Source organism: Daphnia pulicaria, chromosome 6 (genome assembly GCF_021234035.1).
Source record: "Daphnia pulicaria isolate SC F1-1A chromosome 6, SC_F0-13Bv2, whole genome shotgun sequence".
NCBI lineage: Eukaryota > Metazoa > Arthropoda > Branchiopoda > Diplostraca > Daphniidae > Daphnia > Daphnia pulicaria.
This window is the reverse complement of record NC_060918.1, coordinates 8,092,721-8,109,201: the sequence shown is the minus strand read 5'-3', so window position 1 is coordinate 8,109,201 and position 16,481 is coordinate 8,092,721. Positions and strand designations below refer to the sequence as shown.

Genomic DNA, 16,481 nt, shown 5'->3' with positions numbered 1-16,481 from the left:
CATCACGGCGAAGCCGTGAAATTCTTATTCGGGATCATCACGGTGGAACCGTGAAATTCAAATTCGCAATCAGCACGGCGGAGCCGTGAAAATCGGTAAAAGGTTAGGTTAATATAAGTTATGGGTATATTTTCGAAGTAAACGACGGGAAAAGTAAAAGTCCAAATCGCTTACGAAAAACACGAATCCATGTTGCCTAGGAAAATCATTTACGCACCAAATTCTTATGTTTTCGTTACGTTAGCTTACAACAACGCCAACTTACCCCGTAGGTGGGGTAAGTTGGCAGACTTTTTTTTCAGTTTTTCTCAATTTCACAATTTCGTGTAAATGAACATTGTAAACAAATACGATCAATTCATAGAGAATTGAAATCTGAATCTGATTCATTCATTCAATTTGCAAAACGTTTGGTCAAAAAATTGAAATAAATTCCCAAAAAGTGACCTGCCAACTAGCCCTCCTCTCCCCTATTTCTGATTCATAGAGAATGAGATGAAGCTCAAGTTTGAAAAATATTTCAATCACTCTGAATACAAAATAAGCAACTCCAAAAATTGTAAGATCGACCACTCTGCAAATGAAAAAATAACTACCTAACCTAACCTTACCTAATCTAACCTAACCTAGCCTAACCCAACCATAACCTAACCTAACCAATTCCCATTCGATATTATCACGGCGAAACCGTGAAAATCAATTTCGGGATCAGCACGGCGAAGCAGTGAAAATTAGTTTGTTAGGTTAGGATAAGTTATAGGATTATTTTAGAAGTATTGTCGAACGACGGGAATAGTAAAAGTCCAAATTGCTCACTAAAAACACGAATCCACGTGTTTCCGTTCTGTTAGCTTACACCTGGCACAAGAGTACTAGTAGGAACATATGAGTTTAGCAAACTAAACGTAAATAACTTGCAAGGTTATTGAACTGTGAATGAAAAATCCCGTTTTAAGACCAAAAAGTCTGTGAAGAAAAGTGTGAATTGTGAATGTGAAAACAATAGGCCCTGAATTTATCATTAAGACAGTTTTCAACTGGCCTACGACTATCCCTTCGCGGCGAGCTGATAAGCTTGCTTTTCTATCTTAATCGCATACGCAGAAAAAAAAAACCATGTCACTTTGTCTGTCTGTATGTGTGTATGTAACGCTCCTTAGCTCGGGTGTTTCACGACAGATTTCAGACTTTTTAGTCTTAAAAATTACACAAAAAATATGCGGTGCGACCAGAACAAAAAAAATTTCATTTACTTAATTAGTTCTCCTGTGATTAATGAAAAACTGCTAAAATAATTACTTAACGACTAGGGACATCTGGCGGTTGCGACTACAACTTTTTCACTTTAGGTCAAAGTAAATCATCACCAGATGTCCATAGCATCGCCGTGATGACGCAATAATTGATGACCCAACCTTGACGCAACAACCAGATTTGCATTTATGTTTTACAGTCATTTGACAAAAAGATGGTTATTTTTAAATTCAATTATTGAACTTTATGTGTAAAAATGGGAAAATATGAGTTGAGCAAACTAAGCGTAAATAACTTGCAAGGATATTGAACTGTGACGGAAAAATCCCGTTTTAAGACCAACAAGTCTGTGAAAAAAAGCGTGAATTGTGAATAAGTCTGACTTAACAATAGGCCCTGATTTTGTCATTTTAGACAGTTTTCAACTGGCTTACGACTATCCCTTCGCGGCGAGCTGATAAGCTTGCTTTTCTATCTTAATCGCATACGCAGAAAAAAAAGCCATGTCACTTTGTCTGTCTGTATGTATGTATGTCCCTCTCCATAACTCGGATGTTACACGACAGATTTCAGACTTTTTCGTCTTAAAAATTACAAAAAATATGCGGTGCGACCAGAACAAAAATAATTTCATTTGCTTAATTAGTTCTCCCGTAATTAATGAAAAACTGCTAAAATGATTGTTTTACGACTAGTGACATCTGGCGGAGGTGACTACAACTTTCTTACTTTAGGTAAAAATAAATCACCACTAGATGTCCATAGCATCGCCGTGATGACGCAATCTGTAATGCCCCAACAATGACGCAACAACCAGTTTTGCATTTAAGTTTGCAGTTATTAAACTAAAGGGTGGTTATTTTTAAATTTCAATCACTGAACTTTATGTGTAAAAATAGGAAAATATGAGTTGAGCAAACTAAACGTAATTAACTTGCAAGGATATTGAACAGTGACGGAAAAATCCCGTTTTAAGACAAAAAGTCTGTGAAGAAAAGTGTGTATAACAGATTCACAACAGATTTCGGACTTTTTGGTCTTAAAAATTACACAAAAAATATGCGGTGCTGCCAGAACAAAAATAATTTTATTTACTTTGATAATGGATCGAATTAAAATACGAAAAATAGATTTTTGGTTATAGCGCTGGCTTGATAATGAAGAGGGTCATGGTTCAAATCTCATTATAGATTTACTTTTTTTTTGAATAAAAATATTGTTTTGACCCATGCCCTTTGTTAACAATGACTCAGACAAATCAAAATTTCACGATAGGATTTTTTTCCAGAAAATTTCAGAGAAAAAACATAGAATTTACAGAAAAATTCTGAAAAATTAGGAAGGCATTTAGCAAAAAGTCCGACTTAACAATAGGCACTGAATTTTTCATTTAAGACAGTTTTCAACTGGCTTACTACTATCCCTTCGCGGCGAGCTGATAAGCTTGCTTTTCTATCTTAATCAATACATTTAATGAAGAAAAAGACATAGAACATAGTAAGTTTCCAATAGCTACATAGACTAGGAATAGCATCCCAGAGTATACTGACTGGGGCCTCATCTCGTCTACATAACCAGAGTCAACTTGAACTACAGAATGAGCCAGAAAGACTGAGCTAAAGAATGAGACTCTGCGTTGGGTTTTATACCAAAAACAAGTAAAGGGAAAGTGAGAAATAATAGGTCAAGAGAAAGGGAAATTGGTAGGTCAAAACAGGTCACAAAAGAGAAAGGCACTTGGATCAACTTTGACCCAGATCAAAATAGAAAGGTGCATCTCAGAACCCTTACAATAATCACTGAAATTTCTGATCCATATTTTCCATAATCTTTTATAGTTTCGCGCGTTTTGGAAACTCAAAAAAGGTTGTTTGAATTTTTTATCGAACGGAAGGAACGGGGTCGGTCGGGCTCGTCGGTCTTTACCCAAATGTTGTCTTTGTGCACGGAGATTACCTCTTGAATGACATGTGCTTATGGGAGAATATTCATACTAGATTCAGATCCGCGAGATAGCCGGTAGTCATGCATCGGGGGGTGCATGGTGAATCCTGGGGCTTTGATATTCGATATTCGGTAACAACACTCACAGCGATACTCAACTATTGTGCTAGTCAAATTACCACTAGATTGTTTCCCTTCTTGCTGGTTATGTCAAAAAATTTTCTTTTTTTTTTACTAATTGGTTTTTCTCAGCGGTGCAAATACAGATACGTATATGATGGAAGGTAATCGTGCGATGTTGTTATTGTGATGCGATAATATCTCTTCACTCGAAACCTTCGTATTAATTTAATATATTATTGATATATTGCAGGGGGCAACGGCATTTTCGGTGACTGCCAGTCTGCCGAAAATCGTCAATCTGATGCCATTGCGGGTGAAGATGACGCTGGCGCAACAGCCGACAGCCGAAAATTTACCCGCTCCTGTAAAGTAAACGCCAGTTCAAAAGCTGCGAGTGAAATCTCGCGAGACCAACAGTTTTTACCCGTCGAGCCACCTATCCGTCAATTATTTGATTGACCGCCCAACATCTACTGCCCATCCACATCACTTCACCACTTCCGCCACTGGACGCCAAGTGGGAAAAGAAATTTAAACTATATAAGCTGATGTCATTCATATCATGGATTTTTCGCGAGTGACAGCAGGTAGGGAGCCAGCAAGGTAACTCCATTTTCGTTAGATTTATTTGATATGTCCCAGGCTCTATCCGCTCTATCTATCGGTAGTCAGTAGTTCAGTAAATATGCATTCGACGCACAAAATAACCACATATTCGTGATCCTCGTCGAATTTGTGGTAAAGTTTGTTGAGTGTAAAATAAACAAACTGGACAGTGCGGCAACGCAGCATAGCCAGTAAAGAAGGGAGGAGGAGAAAGACCTCCCGGAGACAAAGGAATCAGAGAGGGAGACTCAGTGCTGTTGAGGATTGTGGCTAGGCTGGCAGCGGTAAAGGGTGTTCTGTTCGGCAGGCAGGTTCAGGTACGAATTTCTATTCCAACAAAGTTCATGTTTTTTTTCCTACGTACGCGTACTTCCGGTTTTGAGAATTTTCCTGAACTAATTCTCGATTTTGGCCAAAAATTGGATTTCGTTTAAATAACACCTAATCGACCCCAAATTTCACGGAGTCACGAATATTTGGTTTATTTTGACGGCAGCTTAATGGATAAGGCGCTATCGCCTACTCCCGGCACACTTCCGGAAAATTTGCATAAAACTAGTTAGTGAGCTTTGTTCTCTGTTCTTAAGATAGAATGCTAGGTTTTAGCAAACACAAAATTCGCTTTTTAAGTTACCCGAAGGGTTACTGGTCAAAGTTTCGTTTGCAGTATGGTTTACATGGGCACCCTCAGTTCTCGTAACACTACACAGATGGCTTTTTGCAGTTATCGTAACACTACATAGATGGATGCACTAGTTTTTGGCAATTATTGATTGTAATCAAAAATTTCATTGCATTTCAATGGCAGTAATCGGTAGCTTACACATTTTTACATCTTTTCCGAAAATTTGGCTGCAATCGATTCAGGCATTTGATCAGACGGAGTTCTTGTTACTTTTTGACAGAATTTCAATAGCTGTTACAGCAGACGATAATACAGAGACATGTGACACTTTTGTCATAGACAAAGACCAAGTCTTTTTTAACTATGGTGATGAGCTGAATAATTTTTGAAAAGAATTTTCGCGTAAAATGCTGTTCATTTACAATCAAGAAAATTCAATTCTTGTAGAGAAATGTAGAGGATTGGTTATTCAATTATTTTTTAGACAATGTTTGGTGCTGGGATGTGAATCTTTTCATTTTTTCAACTATTGTGTGAAGAAGAAGAAAAATGTTGATTAAGAATCAAGTAATCTATTCTTAATAAAAATGTATCCAGATTGGAATGTAAAGCTAAATAATTTAAAAATGTTGCAGTTGTGAAAGAATGTTTTATATTTTTTATATCTAACTGTCATCTGCTGTTTACATTTCTAATGGGTGTGCGACATACGGGCCCCACCATACGGGCCCCGACATACGGGCCCAGGCCCGTATGTCGTAAATTTTTAGGCCCGTACGTCGTTTTTAACGTCATACGGGCCCAAGTTTTTTTTTCATATTTATGTCTATTTTTTTATAAGGAACATAAATACAAAGTGCGTTTGAACATCACCTTGGTCAGTCGGTTAGCGCTCTGTGTTTTCACGCAATTGTCTTGAGTTCGACTCCTTTAGCAACCAGAAATTTTTTGATAACAGTGAATTGTGTCCAAGTACAAATTATACAATCTGGCAACAAGGGAGTAGTCTTCATCAACACAACTTGCAAAATTGAATGTTATTCGTTTTTTAAGATTGATTGTCTTCACAACTCACGCTCATTACTTGTCATCATGGATTGCTGCATTTGTGAAATTTCCATCACTGGTCGTAAACCACAGATTATTGAGTGTGTGTCGTGCCGGGGATTTATGCATCGTCAGTGTATGCCGACGTCTTTGTCCAGCACTGACTATGTCCGAATGAAGAAAGACAGGGAAGTGTTCAACTACAAGTGCGTGAAATGTGTTGGTGGAATTATCGTGAGTGCTGAGCCTCATCAACCAGTTAAACGTGGACGTGGACGCCCAGTAAGTTTTTTTTTATATATTAAAGAAGTAATTGCTGTGAATACGGAACTCATATTGTTCTACCGATTGTGTCTACTAGTTAGCTAAGTGGATAGCGTTCAACCATTCGGTCCAGGCGACCCGGGTTCGAATCCCGTCAAAGCTAAATTTTGAAAATTTTGAAATTCTTCTGGTAGTTGATGGATGTGTTAAATGTTAAATGAAGAATTGGTAACGCAAGTTACCAACAGTAATAAGGGGGAGAGAGGGAGAATGTGGTAGACTTAAGCTTCTAAATGAGTATAGTGACGTCCTATCCTGGCCTCTAATACCTCCCATATACCTCTGGTTCCAACACCACCCGCGAGTGGCGCCACGGGTTAAGTAACTGTTTTTTTTTAAATAGCGTAAGCACCCATTGCCTGCTACACTGCCCGAACCGGAACCGGAAGTCCGTCCAACTTTTCTGGCAATTGCTGCAGCTTCAATGCCTGATACTTCCTCCCCGATGAACATCGACGGACCTGGACTGTTGCCATTTGGAGTATCTCCGATTGACGCTTTACCGGTGACAATCACAGTCGAAGCTCGCGTGGCAGGTTGGTTGTTAATAAGTGTACTTTTATCTCATTTAATCGAAATTCTTTCTAGTGACTTTTACTATCACTCCCGTTGGAGATGCTAGTAGCCGATTTGAAGTTCCCGTTCCAGTTTCGGAAGACACTGTCGAACTGCTGCAGCACCAGCCAATAGCCATCCAGGATGTCGATAATAGAGATGATGATCTCGAGTCATCCGACGATGATGAGCCTGTCTGGCACATCAAGGAGAAAGCTATGAAGAAGTATGCAAATTATTTCGTTTATGTTTTATTTCCAAAGTAACATGTTTTATTTTTCAGCGAACGCAAGACGTTATTCGATGGGGTTGGTCACAGCTACCACGTGAAGCGGACCAACAAGCGATCGGTAGCGTGGCGCTGTAATAAGCACACAAACCCGAATTTCTGCCGTTCTTGGGTGTCGCAATGCGATGCCAACTTCACCCTCAGAGTACCTCATACCTGCCCAACCAACCTGGACATCTCTAGGGATGCTTCAATTCTCATGAAAGCGAAGGCACAGGCTATCAGCAATCCGCTAGCCTCTGCTAGGGCAGTAGTAGAGAAAGAAATGATGGTGGAGTTCGCAAAAGATCCATCGCGAAATCTCCCAGTGAAGAACAACCTTATTAGAGCGGTGCAACGAAAGAAGCAACCGAAGTTTCCCAAAAACCCGACGGATCTTCACTTCGATTGGGGTAAGTGTAAATTTTATCGTTTTCATTATTTGCAATCATAAATATTATTTTTGATGATAACAGATCAATATGGCAGCTGCATTCCGGTTGGATATTTCCGCCGAGATATCGCTATCACATCGCGGGAAAGAGTCGACCGACATTTGATATTCGCCACGGATTATCAGCTCTCCCTTTTACGTAAGGCTAAAAGGTGGTACGGAGACGGCACTTTCTTTATATGTCCTGGGCCGTTTTACCAAGTCTTTGGCATTCATGTCTTCATCCGCCATGGAACATTGAGCAAGCAGGTATCAATAAGTCGGAACCGGGGATCGAACCTTTGTCCTTTTGAATAGGTTTCTAATGCTGTAACCATTACACCACAGGTTCCTGTAATAACCATTCTCATGTCGGGTAAACGAAAAAAAGATTATGTTGCGGTATTTGCTGCTGTTCTGGAGCTTCTGAGCCAAGATGGCAAACAGCCTAAAGTAATGGAATTCATGATGGATTTCGAGGCGGCTATGTGGCAGGTAAATTCCATTACAAATCCAATTCCACTGCAATTCCAATCCAATAAACTATTCTTGTATAGGCATGCAAGGAAGTTTTCCCTGCGGTCAAGCCAGTGGGCTGCTCCTTCCATTTGACCCAGTCCTTTTATCGGAACATCAAGTTAATAGGGCTGGCACCATCTTATCGGAAGGACAGTCAGACTCACAAAACCTGCAGGGAATTACTGAGTCTCTACCTGCTGCCAGAGGATAAAATCGCCAAAAGATTTCAACAGATCGAAGCGGCAGCAAATGGTCTCATGCTGAGATTTTGCAACTATATCGACACCACATACATAAAAAGCACCGTTTGGCCACCACAAAATTGGAGCATGTTCAATCAGCATGAACGTACCAACAACAACGTCGAGGGGACTCACAACAACCTGAAAGCTGTTGCTGGTAACTGTTAGTTTATATCCCATTATCTTTTTTCTCATTATTATTTTTATTCTAGGGCCTTCATCTATCAGTCTCGTCACTTTCATTCTCAAGATGAAAGACGAGGCTGAGAAAATACCAATGACGGCCAAGCTCCTTTCCCAAGAACAGGCCCTGAGACGGTTGAACAAAAACGCAGAGTCGAAGCAGCACCACCTGACGGAACTGTGGGCTTCCTATAGCCGGGCCGATAATCCCATTTCATCTAAAGAACTGTTGGAGGCGCTTGGAAATCTCACGCATAAGTTCTCCAGGGCCCAACTAAGAGAACTCCGGAATGCCAATGGTCTTGACGAGTCTGATTAAGACTATTTTTTTCTCTACCTACTTTATCTCATTTTATTTCTACATTCATTTTATAAGCTGGTTGTGCTACGAGCCAGCAATTTCGATACAGCTTCATGTCTGTATCTATTCTGATCAGCATTTAGCGGAATCCCAATTACTGTGTTCTTTTTTCATCGATTCCAGCTCCCTTTATGTAATGTAAATAATTCGATTACGCATAGTAGGTATTCAACTCATCTTTTTATTTCCAATTAAAAAATAGGCCCGTGTGTCGTCTTTTTTTAGGCCCGTGTGTCGCATGAAAAAAAAAGAGGGCCCGTATGTCGGGGCCCGTATAGCGTATATTCTATATAGGGATTGAAAAGGAAGACGAGACTGACATGGCTGTCCATCAGACCAAATTGGTTGTCGCCAGTTGTGACAGTTAATGTAAATGGAAACAGTCATTCAGGTGATGAATAATTGCAAATAGCCTCCTTTGTTGATTTATGTGTGATAGCGATTCTTCAAATGTTTGTTTTATAGGGAGAACAAGATAGAATTGGAAAACGAAGAATCAGCCTGGATCACTATTGCCCAGACCGAGGAATGGAACTAGTTCCAGCCCTGGATGTGGAAGGAGATTGTAAAGAACCACACATGCCACAAGAACTGATTGTCACCTCCCAATTGTACTTTCCTCCCATCAAGTAATGAAAGATACCTTTACATTTCTTTTTAGGTTTCATTTAAGCAGTATTATTGTTTAGGCTTTTTCATGCTGGTCCTGGCTTGCTAACTCTTCTTGCCAAAGCTAACTATGAATTACTGAATGTGTAGTTCACACGATATAACATGGCTTTTGTGTGCAAATAGCTTGAGGAGAAGCAAGTTCAACCAACCTCTTCTTGCCAAAGCTAACTATGAATTACTGAATGTGTAGTTCACACGATATAACATGGCTTTTGTGTTCAAATAGCTTGAGGAGAAGCAAGTTCAACCAAACCTCAACTTTGGTCATATCTTGGTTGCGTATGGGTTCCAGACAGATTACAATTTCCACAACAAATTCAAGCCGGCTTAGGAAAGGCGGCTGCCTTGTGTTTCTGCGCCTTAACTGCTTCATGGGAAGGTAAATACGCATTAAATTAATTCATTAGGAACTCGTTATTTTAAACAATATGGAATTTTAAAATTTAATAGTTCAACCCAGATGCAGCTTCAGCCAATATTCTTCATGTAGCGCATGCTGCCGTAGAAAATAAGGGGTGTTGGGATCGTTTGTAGCAACCTGGACTGATTTGGTGGACACAGGATCGTTACATTTCGCTTGGCCAGGATGAATTTTACAGGCTTGTTTGGCTTGGAATCATTCCATTCATTAAAATATCTGATGATATTCTCCACTCCAAGAATCATATATTCAACTGATTAAATTCCAGGACTACCTTTAAAATTCATTTTCCGAACTTTCTTCGCTGTGGGTTTTGAATGAACAACTTGACAAAAGTTTTTCAGTCGGGGTAGTAATTATCGAGATGGGGCGATTATAGAAACTTGGCTTTTTCGTCACGCTCGTGGGGAACTTTGATATCAATGTATTTGGTAATAGATACCAAATAAAAAAATGTTTAGGTCTTTCCCTCGAAAAAAAAAACTTATCTTTTATCTATACTCTTTCAGATTCTGCCACCATCCCGACTTCTTTATCCCATCTGAAGGATCACGACAGGTTAATGTAGATAACCTCAATATGGAATGCGCTGTGGTAACTTGAGTTTGGTGAATTTAATTACTCTTAACAAATAGCTCAATTTATCGGTATTTATTTGTAGCGAACTATTCGCCATACAAAAACAGAAGGAGTTAATTCTTACAGAAGGAGAAGGTCGTCATTATTTCATGAAGACAATTGCTCTTCAAGCCCTTCTCTCTGCCGATTTCCTTCTCTTTGCTCGTCGGTAAGAACTTTCTGCTAATTTTATTATGACAAGAAAATGTTTTCGCAATTGCGTTTCTATTGCAGTTTTTTGAGCGGATTTCTTACCATTTGGAGCAACCAAAATAGCAATATGGGTGCTGCCATTAATTTGAGTGTCGCACTGTCGCTAACCTTACGCCAACTTTCCCAACAGATGCAGCTAACATGCTAACAAGTATATTTTTTTTAAAGAAATATCTTTTTATGATATTTCATTTGTGTGTTTTTACCATTTCGGAATGCTTAGTCTAGCAGCCTTAACAGTGAGCGTTTTCAACAGTTGTGGCCTTGTGGGTACAGCAACACCAAAACCACCGAAAACCACTCGAATGGATTGAATAATATAATTGGAGCACTGAACACGTCGATTCACTGGCTAACGTCGATACATCAGATTAGTACTTAGTAGCATATTGATGTAGATTTTATGAAATCATTCCATCTGCAAACTGTAATCAACTAGTAGCGCTTTCCACATTGGAACTGGTTTCGAAGGGACACAGCATTATTCTTTAATTTTGAATCATTGTTTTATTTTATAAATGCAAATGTGTGTTTGGAGTTTACGCCATTTTTATTACAAGCTAAAAATAAAATTATATTCTGGAGGTGGTTGAATAAACTTCGCATTTATCGAATTTCACGCTTTAAAAAAAACATTACGAAATCGTACTAACAAATATGTTGTTTTCTTTAAATTACCATAACTACTTGACTGCAATTTTTTTAAAGAAGCAAGTAATAGTAGGCCTACGTATAGTGTGTCCAATATTATCAGGCTTAATTTAAATAATTTGTTTAAATTTTTATAATGAATTGTAATCATTTGCGCAATGAATTGGGATTTTCTCTTACTGCGGTTGGTGGGGTTTCCCGAGAAAACGGGAACCCGGGGTTACCATATAATAGTTTATGCTGATTTTACCTCTGTATATTTTTCGTTGTCAGAGACTGTAAACGAACCGTTGATTTTTTCCCGAATGTTGGTAGATTTTGTTTGTTTTTATGCATTACACGAATATGGTATGACGACCGTAGAACTCCAAAGACAGAAAAACTCCACCGACAATAGACCTTTTTCACATTGCGTAAAATCGGGATTTTCTAATCTGGCAATGCCGTAATCGGCCATTTTAGATTTCATTAATTTTTCCCTGTGTAAATTCCCATCAGGAATCGGGGTCCCTTTAGTTTAAATTCATTTTTAATTTATTGGTGCCTTAAATAAAATATATTTCTCATTGATCGTGTTCCCAGATGAATTAGTATTATTTTCATGTATGGTAAGTATTACTTGTGGCTTATATTAATTATGTAATTTGAACTTTCATTAGGTTGTTTTGATTCTGGAATGTCAAAACAGATTTGTTGTGTGTTTGCCGTTTGGCTGGTAACCATGCTGGTAACAGATACAATGTTCGTGAAACTGTTATGTAAGTTTTGCTTCCAAATGTGAATGTTATCGGACATTCAGAATATGTGGTTTTATAAAGTAGGAGCCATGTATGGCTGAAAAGAACAAATATGAGAAAAAAGATTGACAAAAAAAAGCAGAGTTTGCAACATTTTGCTTCCGGTAACATACTATTTTTTTAAGTAATTAATTGATTAAGATCGTATTTTAAATATTTCCCTGAATAGGTCAGCCAATTTATGTATTTAACTAAAGATTTTGACTGGGCACCAACACGTAATCATGAGAATAATTCCATTGGGATGGCTACTGTTAAAAGAATTAGTCGCTCTGTAAGAAGGCAGGTTGCTTGTATATGTTCAAAGATGTAAGAGGATGGTATATTATTTATATTTATTATGTCATTTATAAAACATTGCTTAACATATTTCATCATTTTCTCCCATAGACAGTTCCAAAAGATGCAGTAACTGATGTCATGAAAGATACCGCTGGATATACCCAATGCAAACACCTTTGATAGACACATCAACAAATTGGTGAATCAACAAACGAGCAGCATCCATCTACCTGCAACACAGCTCTTGCATTAGAAAACTAGGCATTGGTTCTTCGAATAAAAGTATTGACAAATGAAAAGACAATTACTAGTTGAAACAGTGTCACATGTTCAGTATTTGTATTAAAAACTTCTTTTCACTAATCATAATCAATCATAATTCACACTTCGATAAAATAACTAATTAAGAAAAACAATTTAAGTAAAGTAGAAAAAAAAAATCAGAAAAGATCGGACCTAGAGGGAAACTCGCGAGCGAAGCGAGGGGTCGGATTGCTGATAGGTAGTTACTTACATTTAATTTTAACAAGATCACGCCTTACCCTTACGCCGCGCCATATCATATTAGGTTTTTTGGAATTGAATGTTTATTTAATATTTGGATAGAAGCATGTTGAAATATTCTTTTAATCTTTTTCTTGATTTCTGCATATGGAGTAGTTGGACATCCTGCGTTGCGCATTCTCCGCAAATTCGAAAATCTCATTTGTGTCCAACTTGATCTGTGTCGCCTACAGCGTCTTATGGAAAAACCAACTTCTTCCCGTTAAAACAGTTGTTTTCTTACCTATAACTTTGATTTCCCCCCTTTTCTTCCTAACAGTGAATACTTTATTCATTTCTCTATTACCTAATTTTTATTTCTATCCCCAATTCAATCTGGTTAATTTTTAATTAATTTTTGTTTGTGACTGGTTTTTTTGTTGTGTCCTGTAGCAGAAGAATTTCGTTCGTAGCGTGGTTGATTCTGTCTAGAAACGTCTAGAAACGTCTGCTACAGGAGACGAACAAAAAAACCAGTCACAAACAAAAATTGATTAAAAATTAACCAGATTGAATTGGGGATAGAAATAAAAATTAGGTAATAGAGAAATGAATAAAGTATTAACTGTTAGGAAGAAAAGGGGGGAAAATCAGAGTCATAGATAAGAAAACAAATTTTTTACCGAGGAGAAGTTGGTTTTCCCATAAGACGCTGTAGGCGACACAGACCGAGTTGGACACAAATGAGATTTTCGCATATGCGGAGAATACACAACGCAGGATGTCCAACTACTCCATTACAATCTTCCGGAAACTAAGGGCATACATTTTTTTTAATGTTATTAATTAATCTTAATAATAGGCTTACCTTTCTAAGAGAATATTATTATTATTCTATAACTATTCTGTAGCTCTGCCTTTATAAAACTGTGAAGCAGTTACACATCCTGCGTTGCGCATTCTCCGCAAATGCGAAAATCTCATTTGTGTCCAAGCTGGTGTGTGTCGCCTACAGCGTCTTATGGGAAAACCAACTTCTCCTCGGTAAAAAAACTGTTTTCTTATCTATGACTCTGATTTTCCCCCCTTTTCTTCCTAACAGTGAATACTTTATTCATTTCTCTATTACCTAATTTTTATGTCTATTCCCAATTCCATCTGGTTAATTTTTAATTAATTTTTGTTTGTGACTGGTTTTTTTGTTGTCTCCTGTAGCAGAAGAATTTCGTTCGTAGCGTGGTCGATTCTGTCTAGAAACGTCTAGAAACGTCTGCTACAGGAGACGAACAAAAAAACCAGTCACAAACAAAAATTAATTAAAAATTAACCAGATTGAATTGGGGATAGAAATAAAAATTAGGTAATAGAGAAATGAATAAAGTGTTCACTGTTAGGAAGAAAAGGGGGGAAATCAAAGTTATAGGTAAGAAAACAACTGTTTTAACGGGAAGAAGTTGGTTTTCCCATAAGACGCTGTAGGCGACACACACCAGCTTGGACACAAATGAGATTTTCGCATTTGCGGAGAATGCGCAACGTAGGATGTGTAACTGCTCCATACCAATACTACTATACCAACTAGTAGGCCTATACCCTTAACATTCCCTTCGGGTACCTTGCGGCGTACGTACGCTGCCTACAGTTTTGTGAACATCATGTTAAGACCAGTCCTTCAAATATTGAGTTTTGAGACGTGTCAAATAGATGGCGTGTTGATTGTGTCAGTTATGGGCTTATGGCGGTTTGCTGTCAAAAGTTAAGCTATCTTTTCTTCGAAAATTAACAATGAATTCATAGGTAAACTCGAGTGATTTCGTGTGTAACTTGTCGGTGATCTGTTCTCTTCCGTGTATATGTTGGATAACCTTAATGTTTCTCATCAATTTACAGTATGAAACGTGTAAGAGTAGTGCTGCATACTGTCTACTATTTTGTTCAAAATTATTGTTAATCATCTACTGAATCATTTCATTTACTGAAATCATTTACTGAATGTGCCATTGAAATGATACAGGTAACAACCAACACTAGCTTTATTACAGTATTGCTGAAAAATGTGTTCTTCTCATCTTTTATTAGGATTCATCATAATTGTCCGCTGTTTGTATTGCACTTACAGACTTGCTACATCACCAACCCCAGCATGAACCAATCTCTCATTCCATTTTCTAGTGAACCTTGGATTTGGTTCGATGGTTGATTTGGATCGATTGTTTCATGTGTAAGTTCACTTGTCATGTTGTCACTGAATTTTCGGGTGTCCCTAAACTATGGACTTGGACAGTCCATTTTGGACTACTAAACTATGGACTTCGATCGAAAACTATGGACTTCACCAGATGGCGCTGCCTGTCAAAGTCCATATTTTAGAACCTGAACGCTCCACCAATGACCATACTAAACTATGGACTTTTCCTGAAAAGTATGGACTTTATCCAAATTCAACATAAAACATAAACTACGAATCGTTCTATCATTTTTTTGTTTTATATATTTAACGTCCGTTCAATAAACTGCAAGAAGCCACGAGCTTTCTAGAGCTGGCGGGACACTTACTTTTTTAAAGCCAAAATTTGTTTGGTATCAAATGCCAAAACACTGCTTGGTAGAATTCCGTCGGCGGTAGGATATATTTTTGTAAAATATTCTATTATTTTGTTAATTTCTTCTAAAGTATTATTTTTTATTAATTCGCTGTCTTGTTTTATCCGATCTATAAAACGGTTTAAATACAAGATGTTTTTCCGAGTTAATTAAAGGCAAAATCTCTTATATATTTTTAAGCTTCTATTTGCGAATTTAACCAATATTCCTTCCTCCTATATGGCTATATCCACATTACTCTCACTAAGTTTACCCGGTTCTAAAGATAAAATTGAAAATTCGGGTTGTCCAAGTAAAGCACCAACTGCAAGAGAAGCATGAGCTACATATCTTTTTTGCTTAATTAATAGGTTTAAGCTTTCTATCAGATGATGAGCTATGCTTTTTATATCTTCGATTCATACTTAAGATCTCATTTTTTTAAATTGACTTTTGCTTTTATATAAAACAACGTATAGGGCAAGAGCAGTCTTTAGAGACATAAGCGGTTCTGCAGCACATTTAAAATTAATTCCCTCTTTTGAGAAATGTGTTCATACTGTGTACCTAAAAGATCAATAGCTCCATTATTAACAAAACCACTACCATATCTTAAAAAAATAAAGGGATAAAAATAATGGGTATAATGGGTAATGCGAAAGCCAAAAAGAAAGCGGAAGTTGCGGACTATATGCCATCGCATTTGCGACAGCCTTGGCATTTTCATTTAATCCATCTGAATTGAGGTTTGATGGGTCACAAATGCGCTCCCATCTAATGAAATGCATTTCCGACGGCGCAATCATTCCTTTTCCAACCAAAGGACTCCGAACGCGTTCAAATTGGAGACCAAAGAAACAAATTTCCATTCCCCTCTTCTGTGTGTGTCGGATGCCCGACTTTGGATTTCATAAACTCCTTCCTAAAAAATTTCACGTTATGGTACAGTGCAACATTTGCAAATAAAATTTCCATCCGTAATGCGAGAACATACCCGAATCTGCCATCAAGTGCAAAAAAGTGCTCTGGTATTGCTCATCTTGCATTTAAACGTTAAATGACTTTGTTTTATTTCTTTTCTCAAATGTCAATTCAAGAATAATAAAACCTTTTTTGAAATGTTCAAAATGTACCTTGTAAATCGTGTATCAATACTCGCAATACACCATTCAGAATGAATTTGTGGTTTGCTTAAATTTAATTAAAAGATATATTCATTGAACCGTTTAAAACTTAAGCGAAAATATTCGGATCTAAGCCAAGTTTATACATTTAAA

The 16,481-nt window shown here is 37.7% G+C and overlaps 3 protein-coding genes across 5 annotated transcripts in view; all 3 read left to right on the top strand.

The window, feature by feature from the left end:
• The window catches only part of LOC124342055 (THO complex subunit 2-like), a 366,722-nt gene that overhangs the window by 68,728 nt on the left and 281,513 nt on the right, over positions 1 to 16,481 (top strand). The gene's annotated exons all lie outside the window — the stretch shown is intronic.
• Positions 4,926 to 15,612, top strand: LOC124343078. 3 transcript variants are annotated; one of them, XM_046796200.1, is made up of 4 exons: positions 4,926 to 5,157; positions 8,779 to 8,875; positions 8,960 to 9,113; positions 9,174 to 9,308. In XM_046796200.1, exons 1-4 carry the CDS (start codon positions 5,140 to 5,142, stop codon positions 9,241 to 9,243), a joined length of 339 nt encoding a protein of 112 aa, XP_046652156.1. In that variant the 5' UTR covers positions 4,926 to 5,139; the 3' UTR covers positions 9,244 to 9,308. The 3 variants fall into 3 exon arrangements, 2 of the variants coding, with proteins under 2 accessions (XP_046652156.1, XP_046652157.1); XM_046796201.1 differs by having other exon boundaries at positions 8,950 to 9,113; XR_006919118.1 differs by lacking the exon at positions 9,174 to 9,308 and adding an exon at positions 15,602 to 15,612 and having other exon boundaries at positions 8,779 to 9,113.
• LOC124343075 lies at positions 7,935 to 8,719 on the top strand. Its single transcript, XM_046796197.1, has 2 exons — positions 7,935 to 8,097; positions 8,153 to 8,719. The coding sequence occupies exons 1-2, from the start codon at positions 7,956 to 7,958 to the stop codon at positions 8,440 to 8,442; spliced, it is 432 nt and encodes a 143-aa protein (XP_046652153.1). The 5' UTR covers positions 7,935 to 7,955; the 3' UTR covers positions 8,443 to 8,719.